General features: G+C 35.6%; 1 protein-coding gene across 1 annotated transcript in view; it reads left to right on the top strand.

Moving 5' to 3' along the window:
• Nucleotides 1-20310, top strand: part of TBC1D15 (TBC1 domain family member 15) — a 40538-nt gene extending 20228 nt beyond the window's left edge. The window contains exons 6-17 of the mRNA XM_063322933.1: nt 1830-1932; nt 2941-3138; nt 4803-4931; nt 6638-6741; nt 7054-7148; nt 8522-8638; nt 11421-11521; nt 12232-12331; nt 12696-12793; nt 17475-17591; nt 18179-18265; nt 18941-20310. Of these exons, the coding sequence (XP_063179003.1) occupies nt 1830-1932; nt 2941-3138; nt 4803-4931; nt 6638-6741; nt 7054-7148; nt 8522-8638; nt 11421-11521; nt 12232-12331; nt 12696-12793; nt 17475-17591; nt 18179-18265; nt 18941-19147 (1456 nt within the window). The 3' untranslated portion in view covers nt 19148-20310. The remainder of the gene's footprint in view (nt 1-1829; nt 1933-2940; nt 3139-4802; nt 4932-6637; nt 6742-7053; nt 7149-8521; nt 8639-11420; nt 11522-12231; nt 12332-12695; nt 12794-17474; nt 17592-18178; nt 18266-18940) is intronic.

Raw genomic sequence — 20310 nt, 5'->3', positions numbered from 1 at the left:
TAAAATATCTTTCTGTCATGGGTATTTTCTTCCTCTGTTCCTATTACCTCAAAAGTTTTTGCCCTTCCCTTAACACCATTCCTTATAAAATGTCATGTCACTGTGTGTGATGAATGTGTGTAAAGTGAGTAAATTTGAACAAAATATTTGTAGTTTGTTGCTTTAAAGATTGTGTGCTTCCTAGTTTGGAGGCACCAGTCTAATATTGAGAAAACACTGCAGGTAGGGATGACACTGTCTAACTTGCAGTATTATGAGTAAGTGTTTAATAAAGTGTCTAGCTCTCAAATTTGTTGAGAACATTACTGAAGTAGCTGTTGATACCCAACTGCCTGTCCAGAGAGAATGTTTAATTAAAATGGAGATATGGTACAAAGTTTTTGTTCTTTTGGTTAAGGAAAACAAAATACATGACTCAGCCTTTGCCCCTGCTCTGTTTTTTAGCCAAAGCCAGTTGAACTTCATTAACTGTTGCTGCCTCAGAACTATGACAGTGGTGTCTGGCTGTCTCAAAATGAGATCTCTTGTTGCATTTCATATCCGTCGGTGTTAACAGTGTCCTGTCCTGTTGGAATGGAGGAGAGATAAGGCTTATTAAAGTTCTTATCTTTAACTTTAATAACCTGGTAGATGATGCAGGTACTCATAAAAATAAAAGTAATTTTTCTTTCAAAGACTAGAAATAGTGGATTTGAACTTTGGGCGAGAGCTGTAGAGAGGTATTTTATAAATGTAAGTCTGTGTGATAGATTTAGAGTCAGATGGCGAAGTGCTTGGCTTCCCTCTGCCTGGCCACCAACTCTGAAGCTGGAATGTCAGTCTGGCTTCCGAGCTGTTCTCTTCTGTCACATTGAGCTGTAAATTGGTGATTCAGGAGCTGGTTAATGAATTGAAGAGGTGTCTGTGGCAGAGGATGGGAGAAGATGGGATGGGGGGGGTGAGTGCAAAAGAACAAATGAAATGCTAGAAGCAGCGTGGTTCCTCTATCCTTGTTGTTATCACTTTCATCTGCCTGTGCAAGCCTGTCAGAGAAGCAAATGCTATATTAAAGAACAAGAGTGTACAAATACAGTGAGTTAGGCCAAATCAGTTTGTGTTCATTTAGCTTTTGGACTCTACACAGAAACACATTTGCAGGGCTGTACTGAGATGAGATGGTTCTGTTTGGCAATACAATGGCTGTGGTGTTTTTTAAGCTCCTATCAGTATGAATTTTAGAATTATTCTGACAGTAGTTGTTGTAATACTGTTGGTTAGAAATTTGTTGATCTGCTTCTATATGTTGAAAAGCAGTTTGTATTCCTTAATGCAATGTTTCACAGGGTGCCTTCATGTAAGATTTACCAATTAGTAGAAAGAAATCCTTAACTGTATATGGTGACATGGGCTCTTTTCATGTCCTCTTATGTTAAAGGAGTTTCAGTGTATCTGTGTTGAGGCTGACCGTGTCTCACAAAATTTCCTTTCCTGTGTCATCTTTTTTTGTCTGTTGTCATATATATAAAACTATAGTTGAAGAAAACTTTGTTTACATGTGGGTGACAAAAGTTAGCTTCTAGAATAACTTCTCAAAAGCATCATGATTTTTCAAAGAATGAAAGAGTACAATTCAGAATTAATGATGATGACTAATCTCGTGAAAAATGAAAGTCCCATTTTTGTAGTGTGTTAGCTTGTGAACTTGTGCCAAGAACTAAGAGCAATCTTGCATCAAACATACTTTCTGTGCACAAAACCTGAAATGTGATTTAAGAAAACAGTAGATGTTCTAAAAATGTTTTCAGGAAGAACTGGTGGTACTTATAGAAGCCCTTTTTAACTTTTTTCAGATCTCCACAGGATAAACGGATTCTTCTTGTGAATTCTCAGAACAAGTCTTTGTCTCAGTCTTTTGAAAATCTCTTTGATGAACCATCATATGGCTTATTACAAGTATGTATTATCTTTGAATTTTTTTATTCTGAAGACACTTATTAAAAAAACCCACTGTACTGTCACACAAATATTCCCTGAATGATTGCCATTGTAGTAGCATTGACTGTATCCTAAAGCAAATGCTTACTATAGAAACTTATAAGTTTATAAGGAGGTTATACGTTTCTGGAAGCTTATAACACTTTCTATGTTCTAATTTCTTAACTTCCCTGTGGCAGTATTTCAAACATATTCACGTTAGTGTTGTCTGTGACTCTACATTTGGGTACAGATAGTTTTAGAGAGGGGAAGAACGAAAAAAATTTAGGAGTTATCAAAATGCATTAATCAGAATTTTATAAATTTTCCTTGACTAAATGTTCTTTTCCTTGATGTTTTCTGACAGTTTTGAAGGGATGCTGGAAATACAGCAGCAAAGAGCTAAATGCTCTTTTTAATGTTAAAACTGCTTATCATGTGGTGGGGTTTGTGGACTCATGAAAGTCAGCAGCAGAATTTCCACTGACTTGAATGAGCCAGAGTTTTGACCCACTGATTTGTTTAATTAAAGAAAATCTTCATGAGTGAATAATTTGTTTCTGGATTTAGTTGTCAAATCAAGTTTTGTGTGAGATTCCTAACAGAGTACATGATGATTCAAGGTGTTTTTTTCTATGAAGGTAAAGAAGCTAGGCATAAGGAAGACTTTTTGAGGCATTAATTGCTGGAAAGCAAACAGTAGATCTGATCCACTTTTATATGTAGGTCAGGCTTACTGAGTACACTCCTATGCAGTCTTTCAAATCAATCAGTAGTATTATCTTAATACTTAAGATATCTTTTTTTTAATCACATAACATATGAATGTACAGTGCTGAATGTACTGTATGAAACTACTGATACATGAAACCTCAATTATGTTGACAGCTACGATACTCTCCGTGTTGTTTTGCCTCCTTTGAGTACAAGAATTCCAAATAATCTGAGGCCTTTTGTATTTTACTTGTTTTTCTTGTTATAACACAGAAATTGAAGAAGGATCCATACACAGTAACAATGGGAAGATTTTCCAAAGTCACAAACTATATTTTTGACAGTTTCCGTTTAAGTGACCCTTCAACTCAAAGGCGACCACCATCCGAAATGGCAGATTTTCTCAATGATGCTATTCCAGGGCTAAAGATAAATCAGCAGGAAGAACCAGGATTTGAAGTCATTACACGAGTGAGTGTATAAATCGATATGGATGCACTGATTCTGTTTATGCACACCTTTAAAGGAATGGTAGGACTTGAGGCTTGGTGAGTTATACTGTTTATGGTTGGCGATTGTGGCGTATGCTGCCCTACCGTTTATTCAGAAGAGTAAGATCATTATCAGCTACTTCTAGAATATGTAATTTTTATGCCCACAAATAGGAGTTTTGCTTTGAAAGAAAGTTTGTCATTACTGAAATGAGAATATTATCTTAGTGTCAGTACCCTGAAAAGTGACCCATTTTGTTTTTAGTGTTTCCGCTGTGGTCAGATAGAGCTATATTAAGTAAAATTGGGGTATACAGGTTAATAACCAACTTTCTTGGCTTATCACTTTAACATTTCAATTTGTTTTAAGAGGGCTAAGAAGATTAAAAGAAAGTATTTAATTGTATGATTAATGTCTAGGGTGTATAAATGTATGGATTTATGTATGAATTGAAATAAAGCTAGAATGAGCTTGCAATTGAATCATGAATCACTTTGTGTGGGCTCCTGTTGGGGTCTTTTACAGATTGGTGAAAAAGATTTATTTTTAAATGCTTGTGATTACTATTTAAGCAGCTAACATGTTTTTAGCATGTTAAACTGTTTTGAATGTTATTTTTTTTTTCTTGAGTTCAAAATTATTTTAATAACTTAGCAGTAGGTGTATGAACTATGTAATTGTAAGAACTGGCTGCCCAGCACTTAATCAGTTAATTTACCGATGAGAAAAAGCGTAACAAATGCTACATATTTAAAATACTACGGACCTATATATCTTAATCTGGCAAATGCCTTAGACTTCTAAAGAGTTGAAACACAAATTGACTTGGTGGTTGCCATCATCAAAATATGTTTTGAAAGTAGGGGATTACTGTCTGTTGAATTCTGCTGTGCTTAAATGTGCAATTTGGGAACTGAGAGAGACTAACCACAGACTGTGGAACTTTGTTGTGTGTTAAGAGTTCTGAAAGCACATATAGTCTTGTTTTTTGAGTTTTTTTAAAGGCAGTTTTTTTTCTAAACTCATAAGTCTCCTTTTCTCTCTCTCCTCTCCTTGGAGAGAGAGGTGGGGAAGAGTGTCTGTTGTTTGCTTCAGTGGTCAGTCCAGCCCAAACCGTGACAGGCGGTGTACTTAAGTGGATCTTTCAGCCATACTGTGCAGTCTGCGTGGGCATAACATCTCTGAACCCAAGTAGTTTTTCAGTTCTCTTTTAAGATGTGCTAGTGTGTATCAGGAATGTGCTTTTGAAGTGAAGCTCCCTATTGTCCTTGTTTGCTGTGTTGCACATACTAATACATTTCTAGTTGCCTAGAGGCTTTTAGTCCATGGGAAGCTAGTTCAGAGGTGTTTGTGAGGGTAGAAGGTGATTTAAAACACATGTATCCTCCTCCAAAATCTGAAATACTAACATACATACCCAGTTCCTCAGCACAGTGTCTTGCTCTAAAGATGTGCTTGCCTTGGTCCGCACTACTTGCTAATGTGGACACAGCCTTAGATCCGTAGAATTGCTAACTGAGGTACGCACATATGACAATGTAGCTGCACTGAATATAAGCAAGCGGCAAGCTTAGTACTATTTGTGCAGTTGTTTAAAACTACTGAAGCACATCATTCATGTAACATGTTTGCATATGTTTCAGATCGATCTAGGAAAACAGCCTGAAGTTACTAGAAGAGAGCCTGTGTCGGCTGAAGAATGGGCTAAGAATATGGATTCTGAAGGAAGAATTTTAAATGTCGACTACATAAAGCGATTAATATTCAAAGGGGTAACTTGTTTTTCTGAAGTCAACAAAACTTATGGCTGGCTTCTGGCTTCTTTTTCTTTCCTTCCCAAACCATGGTTCTGCAGTTTTCATTATACTTGTAATGCTTCATGTGGGACTTTGAGCATGAGCCAGTCAGTATTGTTGGAGAGGCGTCATAAACCATGATTTCATGCTATCAAATACCTTGACAGTCTTGCTGCCATACAAAGTGCTCTACAAGGAGAGAGATCTTGTGGTGGCTGGCTAAAGTGAATGAGTTGAAAACACAAAGGCTTAAGTGATAAAAAAGAGAAATCAAAGTGCCTTTCAGGAAAAAACTGGTGCTTCAGTGTTAAGATATTGGGTTTATTCTGTTCTTTTTGAGGATGTTTTCTTTTCCTCTCCAGCAAAAGCTTCTTTTTTTTGCCTGGGTTTGGCCCTCATTGTATAAGCAGTCCTAAACACTGTTGCTGATATTTATTATTGAACTGAGGTTTTTTGCAATATGAATGTGAATTCAGTCTCAGTGGTGGAAATTTTGAAAACTTTAGTTATATCCCATATCCGTTCTACGTAATGTTACTTTATTTCTTTTTTGATGGGAATCCAGCTGCCTTAATGCATTCTTTGTGTACCCATTGATGCGTGCTTCCAAGCATGCAGTTTTGCATTCTTGGGAGTTTGAGCAGAAGTAGAGAATGATAACTTTGATATTACAGTTTTTTAAAGACCTATACGTATTAAGTAATATACTGTGAAGGGGGGTATAGCGAAACTGAGGCTGTCTTCAGTTTCTGTGACTGTCCTTTAATTGGTTTTCTTTGACTCAAGATTCCAATAACTTGCAGTACATTAAGTACAGATCCTATTAAAGAAAAAAACAAAGAAAAAAGTTAAAATGCCTCTGTTAAACTCCTTGCCAGTTACTGGAAAAGTTCCAGTTGCTACTTGTTTTTGCAGTGGTTGATGCTGTTTGTTGTACTGTCTTCGTTACCTTAATCTAATGGTAAGTGAGGAAATGTAGTGAGGAATGAGGTCTGCCTTGGACGCAGACTGGGGAGCCTGACAGCGAAAGGGGCTCATTTTCGCGACTGTACTGCAGGAGTTGAATGAAACTCTTGATGACAGTGGGGTATGATTCAGCTAGTCATTTTTTGTCATCTACAAATCATGAATGTTACTTGGAAAGATTTCTGACAAATAATGACCTTCAGCAGACACTAATATTTTTGATCACTTGGAAGATTCATCTGCATGTTGTCTGTGTCTTGTAAGGTTAAAATTTTCATTTAAAAAGAATAAATAAATGGAAGTCTAGTCCTCCAAATCAGTTTGTGGTGAGACCGGAAGTTTGGCAGTTAGGCAGCATGATGTTTAAAAATATACATTTTAAAGGTACTTTTTTTGCTTTTTAATGTCTCTTCCTGTAAGGTTTTTATTGCCAGCAGTGAAGTACAGAAAAATCTTTTGTCAGGTTTCTTTTTTATCTTCGAGGATGAATCCAGTCCGTTTGCGGTTTTCTGCTTAATCATATTCTTTTCCTCCCATTTCCTCCAAATGTGATACCTAGTTAGCAGATAAGATTTGGCTACAATGTAAAAAGAAGCTTACTTATAAAAATTCCTTTTTAAGTTGTTACTTTAAGAACTGTTTTATTACTATAGGAAGGTTTCCTCACAAAGTTGAAATTGTCTTTTTGTTAATGTTTCATATCCATTTTTCCCTAGGGTCTCTGCCATACTTTAAGAAAAGAGGCATGGAAATATCTTTTGGGGTATTTTCCTTGGAATAGCACTAAAGAAGAGAGAGCAAATCTGCAAAAAAGGAAAACGTAAGTACAGTGGTTTTTTTTTTTTTTTATTTTACAAAATAAATTAAAAAGCTGCTTTCTTCTTAAGGCATATAGTGATGTAGAAAGCTTTTTTGGAAGCTTGAAAGACAGCTACTAAAATTTGTTGAATGCAAAGAAGTGTGTGAGACTTTCTTTAAAATGATTGTTACGCTAAAGTAAAAATATTGTATAAACAGGGTGTAGTTATCCTAATTATGCTGAAGAACAAATGGAATGAATGAATGCTTAGATAAAAAACAAAAGAAGTGTAATAATTGAGCATGTTCTGATTTCAAAATTATCTTTCTTCAGGGACGAATATTTCAGGATGAAACTGCAGTGGAAATCTGTCAGTGAGGAACAGGAAAAACGAAATTCAAGATTAAGAGATTACCGGAGTCTTATAGGTAAATTTAGATTTAGAAACATACCTAACTGTACAAGTTCACACACTTGTACAATATGAAGTTGAAAAAATGTAATCTTTTGAGTAACCTGTATGAAGAGGCAATAAAAACTAACACGTTGCTGTTTTCAGAGGTGTCTAAACTTTGTTATATACTTATTTTAACCAGAGTAATTCAGAACTTTACACATCAGTGTTACAGAACGGCTGGATTTTTTTATCTTCCTTTACTTAATCACAAAAGGCTCTTTATTTACTGTTATTTCATGATGTAGTTTTACTGCAAATGTCATTAATGACATACAATAAGAATGAAAATATGTCTGTTTATATTTTTAAATTTCTTACAGGGATTTCTGTATGTGCATTCTGACTTGTGGGGTTTTATACCTACTTCTAAAAATTCATCAGGTTCTGCGTATTAGCGTTTTGTGTCCTCAGTTCTTTTTGGCAGTTAGATTTGGGCACCAATATTTAGGATTACTAAATAGTTATTTCAGGAGGCAGGATAAAATTTTTGTGTTATTCTGACACATGGACTAAATGTATTTCATTCAGTTACTCAACAGTCAAGCTGAAAGGGTTGAGAAAGTCTAATGTGTTAACATGAAAAAAAATATTCAGAGTTCAAAAAGGCTTCAAAGTTTTCTGTTGAATCAGCTCTGTTCCTTTTTTAAGTGTTTGAAATGTAAATGACAATATTAGGTTTATGTTCTAAAATAGATCCGAAACTACAAAACACTCCTTTTATTAAAGTGCACTCAAAATTTTGCTTATTTCAATACATCAGTCTTGAATGTCACATTATTAAAACATACGCTGTGTGCATGTATTTTTGAGGCATGAAAACCGCCTGATAAAACAAGCGGGCAGTTTCAGCTCACTGAGTTACAGGAAGCTGTTCAACAGAACTTACAAACGTGATGTCATGACCTATCACAGTGTCTTTGAGCTGACCAACCATGTGGTAACTTTCCTACTATGGCTTATGTGGCATTGCAAAAGTACTCATAAATGGCACTGCATAGCAAACTCACATAAAATTGTCCTTAATCCCTGTAAGTGTAGAACATTTTCACTGAATTACAATCAGGAATTTTTCCATTAAAAAGTATTAGCAAAAGAAAAGGCAAAAAGCTTTAAAATCTGTTTATAAGCAAATCCTTTTATTCCAGGCAGGAAGGATTTTCTTTTCGTTCAAAATATTCTTTATTTTGAAATGACATTCTGTTATGCAGTTGTCTTAAACACTTCAAAGCTTTGCAACAGTGTTTGAGGAAAAAATCAGCAGCTTAAAAACATTCTGAATTCATTTGATGCTGGCTTTGTAGAACTTGTTTTGAAAATGTTTTTAAATCTGGACTGTTTTCTCAGAAAAAGATGTAAACAGGACAGATCGAACAAATAAATTCTATGAAGGTGAAGATAATCCAGGATTGATTTTACTTCATGATATTTTGATGACCTATTGCATGTATGACTTTGACTTAGGTAAGTTGTGTTCCTCTGAATGTAAAAACTTTTTTAGTTTCTGATGTGCAGTTTTGCTAAGGCCTGTTAATACTATTAAACTTGTATTGATTACAATGCTTTTTGTAAATACAAATCTTGACATTTTAATAATGTAGATAACTTTGTTCAGTTTCTCATCCTGCTTCTTTCTGTCTTCTATCTGATGCTTATCACAGGCATCTGAATTCATCAGCTGAGGTGGGATTGGGAATTAAGTGGCAGTTTGTCTTCACCATAGCCGTACTGTTGGTCGGTTTTGGGTTGTGGGGTTTTTTTTTGGGGGGGTGGGGTGTGGGGGTGGGTGGTTTTTTTGTTTGTTTTTGGTTTTTTTTAGAATTTAAGCAAGTTTACTTTTCAGACTTTTAAATAGGTTTAGATCTTTGGAGCTTGAGTGTTATATCCATTTTTAAGACCGATATATCAATAAAAATGATAAACCAGCTGCCACTGCTGTAATTAAAGCTCAGCATGCTGAACCAGCTGTTTGTAAACGTGGGTGTTCTTAGCAATACTTTCAAAGCTGGTTCTTGAGGAGTACACTTAACAGTCTGTCAAAAATTACGCTTTAGTGTATGCATCTGTTCCAGAAGGAAGAGCATATAACATCTTGTTTTAATCACAGCGTATACGCGATGTCTAAGTCTTGGCTTCTGTTAATTGTCTTGGAAGGGAGGGAGGGAAAAGATACTTCTAGCTGATTCCCCCCTCCACGCTGACATGAAATTTGGCTGTTGTGTACTTGAGGTTTTTTTGGGTATTCTGTCTCAGAAAAATGTGTTGGCGTTCTTAAAGCCCACTTTGTGCCAAATTTTGAAGGGAAAAAGTAGGAACAAATCTTTAATTGCTAGTAGATTTCCTGCAGAGTGGTGGTACTTGTCAGCTTTTGTCCTTTCTGTCAAGTCTGTAGAGAGACTCAATCTTTGGCTTGAAAAAGAAGGGGAAAACTAAAACTGATCAAGATTGTTTAAACCTGTAGCTCTGTCCCGTGTGTCTTTCCACACTTCAACCTGCATTAACACACAGTGCTAAGTGAAATTAAAGCACATTCACCACCCACTCTATTAAAAACATTGCTTAGATGGCTTAAACGTATGCAGTCTTCTGTTTTATAAACAAGCAAGAATAATAGGAATATAGTACATTTGATATTGTATCTCTCCAAGGCTTCTAAGCTACTCAAGCATTGGTACAATGCTGATTTTAATCCTTCAACAGCAGCTGTAGAGAGGTATGAATAAGGCCACAAACTGCCAGATAGGGGAAGGGACAGAGCAGCTGTTAATACAACACTTTTTCTGAATTAATTCCTCAAAATAATCCCTGCATTAATGAAACTGGTTTTAATTTTTAAGAGACATTTTTAAACTGTTTGAAACACAGTTTTCTCTGGATTTATTTTTAAATGCATAGAGAATAATCATTTTGTTTCTTTTGACCTTTTAATTATTTACCTATTTTCTGTTCCTTGTTCTATTTTTCTTCTCGCACCTACTCCATATTTTCAGTCATTGACTCAAATCCTCTTTTCGGTTATTCAGTTATAATTAATTGCATCGTTAAGAAATGGAATCAGCCAAGCTTGAGTCTAACGGGGAAATGTCATGTCATGTTGAACCAACCACTGATGATAGACATACACATAAATCATGTTCTCCCTTACTTAGGGAGGTCAGCAGCAATAGGCCAGTAGATAAGCTGACTTGAGCATCAGTGGTAAGGTAGTTGGAAGAGTCAGGAAGAAGGGGAAAAATGAGCTCTAAAAGTCCTTGTCCTCTACTTTTAATTGGGCTGTTAACTACAAACAAGGAAGATGGAAGACGCATTAAAAAGCTATAAAATTCTGAAAATGTTCTGCATGCAACTAGAATTTTCTAGCTATGTGTAAAAATGATATGCTCTAAAAATAGGCATTTTATTCTCCACTTAGATGTAAGCCTTTCTTATAAGGTATGTGAGTGCTTTTTAGGACATATGAGCTTGATTCACCATTTCTGGGCACAGAAACCTAAAGCACTTCCTTGAACCAGGTCTGGATATGTGTTTCATGCTTCTCACAAGCAATACTTTGCTAATAATCCCCTTCATCAATTTGATAGGTAGTAGTCGTCTTTTTTTTTTGGGGTGTTGTTGGCTGCTTGGTTACATAGATGATCTTGGGCTTTTGGTGTATTTAAAATACCATCCAAGCAGAACAGTTCCTACTTCCCTAAATACAGGAATCCTTAAAGTATATTCAGTTCTAGAAAAAAGAGATGTTAAGTGTGAAATCTTCTTCATAAAAGCTATTGCACCATATGTTTTCCTGTGATTGAAACTCAGCATCTCTTCTCTGATGATCTATTGAAAAGAAAACCTTCAGTTAAGTGGGAAGATATAAAAAGATTTTAAATATATGAGAGAAAGCAATCAATTACAGGTGGAGAGAAGACTAAATATGAGTCTGTATTTGTGACGGTGCAAGGTATATATTTAATCTTAAAAATATCAATATATGCTTCTGAGCTAAAATCTATTCTGGTGTCAGCTCAGTTTGTGTGTATTTTAACAACTACAAAAACAATGTGTATGTTTTATGTTTTCTTTAGATTGGCAAAAACTGCTGCTAAATTTTGTTAGAACTGCTGGATGTTGGAAAATGGTAGTACAAACTGGGAATACAGACATTCATTTCACTCAGTCATTCAACACTTGAAGAATTACTGTTTAACTGCTGAGTTTAAGTAAATTCCTATTTGCCTTTTTTCCCTTTTTCTCCATCAAGGTTATGTCCAGGGGATGAGCGACTTACTTTCGCCTGTCTTGTATGTTATGGAGAATGAAGTAGATGCCTTTTGGTGCTTTGTATCATACATGGATCAAATGGTAAAATAAGGCTTTTTTAGCCCACATAAACAGTTAACCTATGGATAACATTTGGCGTTAATTTATTTTACAATTTTCATTACTTTTTAAAATTCTTTTAAAGCAATCATCTTTTGTTTGAAGCCAGTGTCTTTCTTTGATTGACACAGGTTGTGTTGGGTGTGTGATACTATTATTGTGCAATACAGACAAATTTGGCCCCTCGGAAATTTCAAAGTAACTCAGAACCATCACAGACAAATTCCTATTAATCAGGAGTCCTTTTGCAAGATTTTGTTCAGCATATTGGCTCCCTGTCATACTTAGCTTATGACATTTTGTTAAATGCAATTTAGACTTTCCACAAACTGAAGCTTCTGTGAATTGTGGATATGGCGAAACAATGTGACTGGTATGAGAATTAAAAAAAAGTTATCTTTCTGGTTTGAGTGCAGTGGTGCTGCTTGGAGATACTAAGGATAGGCTGATTTAAAATACCATTTATTAGATACAAGTGTTACCAAAGAAACACAGTTCACTGCTTTGTTGAACCTTTCAGTAAAAGGCATACATTTCATTAGATGGAAGTATAGTTGAATGTTAAATATCTAAAGGATGAGAACTACTGTTGCGATAACAAAAATTTTTTCTTAAAATTAAAAATAGTTGTAAATCTCAAAATTATCAATGAGTTAATAAAAATGACAGTGCTAATATTTTATTCCATCCAGCATCAGAATTTTGAAGAACAGATGCAGGGTATGAAGACACAACTAATTCAACTGAGTACTTTGCTTCGTTTACTAGACAGTGGATTTTGCAGTTATTTAGGTAGGTGTATTATTCATGCACAATAACTAAAACGACTTACTGCATTCTGTGTGCATTGATATCCTTACCAGTCTTTAAACATAATTCCAATAGTAGTAATATATGAATACAGGACTTGTAAATTAATAATGTCTGAAAGATTTCAATAATTGAACCATGCCTATTGAAAAATAGCGCCATCTTATTACTGATTTTAAAAGTATGTCGTCCTCTGGCAAATATCTTTGATTCTGAAAAGAGGCTACTGTCTTAAAAATCAGTGGTATGATTGTGTACCTGTGAAGTGTGGTGGTGTGGTTTTTTTTTTTAACCTGTTGTCTTAACCGAATTTGGTGTTTATGAAATGTAACACTCTTATTCCTAGAATCTCAAGACTCAGGCTACCTTTATTTTTGCTTCCGATGGCTTCTTATCAGATTTAAAAGGGAATTTAGTTTTCAAGATATTCTTCGACTCTGGGAGGTAAGAAGATACTTCATCACACAAACTCCAGCAGTCTTTGGACTTTAGAATGAAAAGCATGGAACATTCTTCAAAGTGATAAATACTCTGAGATTATTTTTTTTTTTAAACTGATCCACTGCAATGAGAGGGGGACATATTAGCATATATTATGTCTTTTTAGCCAAACAACAAACTGGGAAGTTAATGAAAAAGTATTTATAAGAGCTGGTGGGGATAAATTGGCTTTTTCAAAAACGTTTGGACAGGATCCTTCAGATGAGGCTCTTCAGTGAAAGTAGTAAGTGTAGACTACCAGTTAACTTCTAATGGAAAACAGTTTATGCCAGAAGAAGTAGCATTTGTGTGTGTCTCTGATTAGTTCCTTGATATTGGTAGTACTTTATAGAATAAGTGGGATGAAACACTGGCAAGGTAGCTTTTGTGTTACTCAAAACCGTAGAGGATGATGTCAGAAGATCCAGTTAATCTTGATGATAAGGCTGTGTGATGCCAAATAACATAATGTAAAAAAACCATCAAAATGTTGAAGTTCTAATAATTCCAGGTTAATGAGATCTCTTCTGACTTTGGTGATCTTGGGATCAGATGGAGTAATTAAGATGAACTAACACTTTTGTTGAACATTCTTTGATTCTTTGTTCCCATAAAATTGAGAAGTGTGTCAACAGTATAGGTTTATTGTCTAAGATGCATTTAACAAGAGCACAGTATCCGCTGAAAACTCCCAAACGAGAATAAATGTTGAGATGAATGGTAGGAGTATCTACTAGGACATAACATCAAATTGAATTGTGCTGGGGAACAGAAGGGTAATGAAAAGAACAGGACTGAGATGCATAAAATTTGTACTATAATGAAAAATAATGTTGTTTCTGGTATGATGAAAAATAACGTTGATGCTTTTATTCACTTTTTCCACTAATGAAAAAGGAGTCACATAAAGAGGAGGACCACTATTTAAAACTGTCTAAAATAAATCTTTTTTAGCTTTTTATCATCAGTTGGTAGAATTTACTATCATAGAGTATTGAGGTGGTATTTTTAACTGAAGAGGACTAAAAAGTTTATTAACAACATTCATAATAAGGGAACCAAAATGTACAAACCAAAAAGAATTCTCTTATTCCAAGGGATAAAATGATAATGATTTTGGGGAAAAAACTTTCACCCATCATTTGGTTTTCCCCCCTCAGTGTTATGTTCCCTTCTCAGTATTTTTTGGTTTTAAATTGATGACGACAGTATTTTTATTCAGTTTATAGTCCCAGGCTAGCATGTTTTTATCACCTCTGCCTTAATGCGTGTATACATATGCATAAAGAAAAGAAATACACTATACTTCTAACTTCTGGGTATTTTATTCTGTCCAAAGAGGATGATGGAGTTCTGTTGACAGTCTTGTAGGTTCCTTCCAGCAAATCATAATGTATGTTTCCTACAAGTATTCAACTTTCTTGCTGGGAGATATGGAATGGGAAAGGGGATATCTTGTTTTCTTTTATAAAACCAAATAATTAAGGCATTATGTTAATGCTTTTATGTGAAAGCTAGTGACACCTTTGTCACAGTAAAGTCCAGCTTACAACAGTGTTTTTTCCTGTTCATAGCTATGCAGCTTCATTGGTATCGGTGGCGTGTGTTATGTGGGATTTACAAAGGCAAGCATAGGCACAGCAGCCCGTTTCTTCCTTTGCAATCAGTAGAGAAAAATTAACTGCTTTTAGGGTATTTCAGTTTGAGCAAATTTCACGTGCTATTTTGTAATAGTGCCTGAATTGAGGGAACCCGTTTGAAAGTGATGTGAGGGAGGTACCATCTGAGATTCCAGTCCCTAGTTCTGTGTAATCTATGAATTTCAGGGTGTTCCTTTTGGACTTCCATTTCTGGCCTGTGAGTTGCTTGGACCACTAAGGTAGCATTGGATGCTTCTTCCCTGTTCCCTCTGGCTTCATGACTTCCAGTGTTTTATCTCAAAAAAAGGAATGAAGAAGATTCTTCACTACACTGATTATTAGACATTCACCTTCGAGATGGGAGATACCAGTGTCCATCAGCCAGAGTAGAAGCTAAAACCAAGCTCTCCCATTTACTGAGCGAGAGCCGTTAATAATCGGATTGTGGTAGCAAATGTGGGTGGTTACATCATCGCTGCGTGGTGCAGCAGGATGTGCCGGGCAGTGTGAGTGCCAGAGAGGTGGCATTCCACTTTGTGTGCATAAATTGAGACACATTGTATGACTGCAGTTACTTGCAACACCTGGTTGCAGAAATACGAATGGAGGTTAAACTGCTTGGGGGGGGGGGGTGGGATTATTTGCAGTACACTTTAGCAATCTCTCTCAAACTCAGCCCAGATAGACAGCATCCCGAGCTGCTGCTTAGATGTCCCAAAATGAGAGCAGCTCAGTCCCTCCTTCACACTGGAGGGACAGACAATATTACTCGGTAACTCCAGACAGCTCTTCGTCTTTCCTTTGCATAGTGAGCTGCTTTGTTCTCAAGATGGTGCAGGAAGACTGAGTAGAAGAAGAAACAGAAAGATAAAACATTCTGTAACAATTACACAGCTAGCTCACACTTACTGCCAATGTCATTCTAGTACAGCTCATGTTGTATGAAACCAGGATGACCTAGTGATAAATTACTTCATATATATGCTAGTATGTGATACAAATATTCATGCATGCTCAGGTAGTGCTAGAACTAATTAGTCCTTACTTGCATAGCTTTATCAGAAAGAAATAGGAGGAAAAGAATTATTGTACTTAAGTGGTGTATTTTTATATTCTTAATTTAAATGCTGCTTTTCTTTCATCCTTTTCCAAGCACTTTGTGATGATGCTGTTACACATTTACATACATAAGCTTAAGTATGTGCTCTGCTCCAGACTTTGAAAGGTGTTTCAAAAATGGTAGCAAAAAGTATGGAATTTTTTGCAGCTGGTATTAGCAGCTGGTGACAGCAGCTAATTTACCTCACAGAGGAGAGAATATCTGTAAACATCCTTGTTAGTATTTTGGGGTTTTTTCTATTCTTGAAGCTGGATCCAGCTACTGCTGTAGTTACACCTTAAAGCAAATACCTCTTAAAGGAGATATTCCAGTAGGATAGCATTAAATTGTAGATATGAAAGTTAAATATCTGTTAATGTCTATAAGAAGGTAACTTTTATACAGATCTATATTTTGGTTTGATTTTCCCCCCATATCCTGCATTGTCATGTTTCTATCATCTATGTTCTGGTTTAGATTTAATGCCAAGAGGCAGCCTGTTGTCTGATATGCTTCATTAGTGATTGCTGTAGGTGATTAATAACGTGTACTGTGAGAATTTGATTGTACTGGAAATGTGTAGGCAGTAGTTTGCTCTCTTCACATGCAGACTTGACGTTGAACGAAACCCATGTACAGCTGTCAACATTTCCTTCTTATGAAGTAGAAATACACTAGTAGTTTGTAGACAGACTGTATTTGGTAGACTGTAGGTGTTTTTGAATGATTGTTATTGTATATCAGCCTATTTACATTCCAGCCCTTTTCCTGGTGTGAGAGAGTGCTTTAACAGAACATTGGATACCTGAAAAAGATAAGAAATTTAATTCTGGACTGAATGAATAGAACCTTAATTGAAACATTCAAGATTAATTGCACTTTATTTTTGGGTGAACTTGGTTTGGATATCTTTCAGATTTATGCAATTTCATTTGTGGGCTACATGTACTAGCGATAAAAGTTCAAGTATAAGTAAGCTCTTGTTGAGCTTTAAGGCCTTGTTCTATGAATAATGAAGCAAGAAAATTTTTACTAGTGAAGTAAGACTCTCATAAGCCTCCTCTCTTTTTTTTTTTAACCTGCCTTTTTTAAAAAATAAATCCATTGACTTAAATCCCTTTATCTGTTTGACAAGAGTAATTTATGCAAACAAGTTTTTGTTTCCTTCTTTTTTTTGTCAAAACTGTTCTCTAGCTTCTGCCCACCACATACATTCTCTTTAATACTTTTTTTTTAAGATTTGACTCTCATGATCACTCTAAAATAGGGTGTTAATACTGAGAGTGCACATTTCTGTGCCAGTGACCTGAAGAGTGATTATCTGTGTCCTCTGTGGTTCCAAAAGCCAATGTGACTCCAGTCAGAAAGTAACACCCACCCACCCCTAACACCTGTGTGTACATGTATTTAGGCTCTTGTAGTGGGGGATTGGGTACAACTTTAGCACCTTAATTATAACCCGTAGAACCTTTTGGAGGGATTGCTGAGCATGACACACTTCTAGCAATTCACACTTAATCCAGACACAAAAGATACATAAATAATTTGTTAGCTTTAATTACTTATGTGTAGTTAGTAGTTGAGGAGGAAAACTTCACGTGAGCTGAGGCAGAACACACATGTTCCCAAGATTGCAAGCTCAGGGAGCTTAATGTTATTATGGTGGATAACCTGGTAGACACAGAAGTCTTAAAGAACCAGATAAGCATTTGGTGAGTCAGACTTGCAGTTGTCACTAATTGGCCAAAAGAAAGATTTCAAACCACTGGACAAATACTTAGTTGGCTTCAAAAATAGCTTAATTGCAGTTAAGCCACTCGGCTTGAGGGCTTACTTCTTTTCCAAGAACTGTTCTTTTCAGAGGAAAAGCATAAGCATTTCAAAAGTGGTTTTCATATTCTAACAGGTCATGTGGACGGAATTGCCTTGCCAGAATTTTCATCTTCTCCTTTGTTGTGCTATCTTAGAATCTGAAAAACAGCAAATAATGGACAAGCACTATGGCTTTAATGAAATACTAAAGGTACTAAATTCTTATGCATTATTTAAATATTAATTAAGTTTTTGGTGTTTATGCATTATGTTTGTATTTCATGTTGGAGGGAGGATAAGGTGCGTACTACCTTCTGAAGGGTTAAATGTGAACAGAATGTCTGTCCTCCGAGCTTTCAAAATGGTTTATTTGATGTCTGTGTTTAGTGATAAGATCGTTAACAGATGGAAAACGGTCTCCCCCTTCGACTACTGCTTAGTATGTTTAATCTTAATTTTTGCTTTTTCTTCTGTAATCTTACTTGTTATCTCTTTGAAAATGTGAAGCGGGGGGGCTGGGGGGAGAGGGGGAGGGTACCCAGGAGGGCTAGATAGTTTGTCACATTTAGAAGTACCATGGATTCCTCTTGCACATCTTGGATGCCGGTGAAAGCCAGCTGTTGCATACTACATCTTTCAGTACCATTTGTCACAGCAAATAGAGTATGTTTAACATTTCATAGCTTAAGAGGCAAGCTTATAAGGTGATACTTATTAGCAGTGCAGTATTAGTGTATTTTATAATAAAGCATATTTACCACTGATCACACTTACTATTATTCGTGAATATTTTTTTAGCATATCAATGAACTGTCTATGAAAATTGATGTGGAATATATACTCTGCAAAGCAGAAGCAATTTCTATGCAGATGAAGAATTGCAAGGTAAAGTTATTTTGAATATATCTACCATGAGCTTTTATAGAGAGTAAAAGTATGTAGTTGACTCTAAGTGTACATGTATGACTTGTAAAATAACTAAATGCCTGTGTATGATAAAGGATGGACTGTATCTATACAGCGCCTATATTCTAAAGGTCTCTAAGAAAGAGTGATTAATTTTATAGAGTAATATCGTTCACTGGGGTAAACCTGAATTGTGCTGGTTTTGATGGTGATTTCTTAACTCTTACTAGATAACAACAATACAAGTAATTTGATGTTCAGTGTGCTTGAGAAAAATGAGGTGAAAGGCACATTGCCCTGAAAGCACACTAGACTTACCAGGCAGAAGCCAGTGGTTCACTCTAATTTCAATAACATGAAGTGTATTTATAATAGTTGTTTACACTTTTTTTTTTGTAATGAAGATTATATTGTTAATCAAGAATTGATTCCTGAGCCTGTCTCCTTTGCTGTCTTTTCGAAAAGCAGATACAGAAAATGGTAGCTTTAATGGAACGAATGCTGAGAGAGATGGTTTCGGTACAGCTAAATTCAGATGAATGATTACTTACTGGGGATGGGGGATGGACTGGGAGGGACCTTGTTCTTAACTCTTTTCATTTAATTACAGTGATTTTTTTTTTTTTTTTTATTTCCCACCCTGCTCCTTTGTAGGAATTGCCTCAAGCAGTTAGTGAGATCCTGGGGATAGAAAGTAGTTCTGTAACACCAGATTCAGATACTGGAGAGGACGAAAGCGGAGCTGTGCTGAGTTGTCCGACGTCATTATATCAGAGTATCTCACCACCTGTAATTGCTGCCAATGGAACAGGAGACAGCACTCAACAGATGTCTGACACGCAGAGCTTGACACCTGCATAATTACAGCTGGTTAAATTGAAGAAAGACTTTTACTGAGCACGTTTTTTTCAAGCACTTGAGAGATGGATATTTAAATTTGGTGTTGATTAAGCTTTAAGGTTGGAAAGAAAATCTGTACTGTAATGCTCTTGCATTAAAGCTTTACAACATGACTCCACTTAACTATTTTTGTAGTTTCTTCTACCAAAATAGCCTTTTGTTTTCAATAACATTCCTTAATATTTTTGTAGCCAAGTGCATTTTCTTTTTGCTGGTGAACTGGAAATGGATGGTGATTAAGAATGAATTTGAAAATTCTGCATTTGTCGAGCTTTCACATGTATTGACCTAAGACAGTGTGAGCTCTTTGATTTCAGCAGATTCATAATAGGCCAGCTGAAGCCACTCTACAAAATTTTCAAGCTGAAGAGATGCTGATGTGTTAAAGAAGGATTGTTCTGTAAATGAATGGGTTTGCCCTATCTCAAATGTTTACAAAAATACTTCTAAGTATTTGTTGCTGGTTGAATGTAGATTTGAAATGGACATTTATACTTACACAGTTTAATGTCCAAATACCGGATTTTGTGTAATTGGGAGTGGATGAACAGTATATTTTTACATTAACATATCTTCACTTTATATATGCATATATATATATTTACACACATACACACACTATATACACAAATGTTTGTGAATACTAAAAAGGATAGTCATATTTTCAGTACCTGAATAAACTGACTGTTCATTCATATGAATCAGTTTGACCAAATTAATGCACAGCTCCAACTTGGGCTCTTCTTCAGAACTTTTCTAACTGAAGGTAACTTTTACGTGAATACAGTCAGTCCTACACTTGAGGTAATTTTGCAATCGATTTCTTGCAAACTTTATTAATGTTTATCTTTGCTAATATATTAACTGATCAATTAACTACTTACACTGTTTTTATGGCAAGAGTATTTGGAGAATTAATGATCAGATTATAAAAAAAACAAAACCCACAAACCAAAATAGTAATTGGAATTAACGTTAATGCATTTTTTGTATATGCAGAAGGCAGTGTGAGTTTATTCCATGCCATGCTGATGTCCTTTGACGTTATGTGAAATTTAACATAACTGATCAGTGTACTCATTATTTGGTAACTATTGTACATATATAAAATAAAAATCAAAGCT

The sequence above is a fragment of the Chroicocephalus ridibundus genome, chromosome 1 (assembly GCF_963924245.1).
Source record: "Chroicocephalus ridibundus chromosome 1, bChrRid1.1, whole genome shotgun sequence".
NCBI classification, from domain to species: Eukaryota; Metazoa; Chordata; class Aves; order Charadriiformes; family Laridae; genus Chroicocephalus; species Chroicocephalus ridibundus.
Note: the sequence above shows the minus strand (reverse complement) of the source record. Positions and strands in the feature narration are given on the sequence as shown.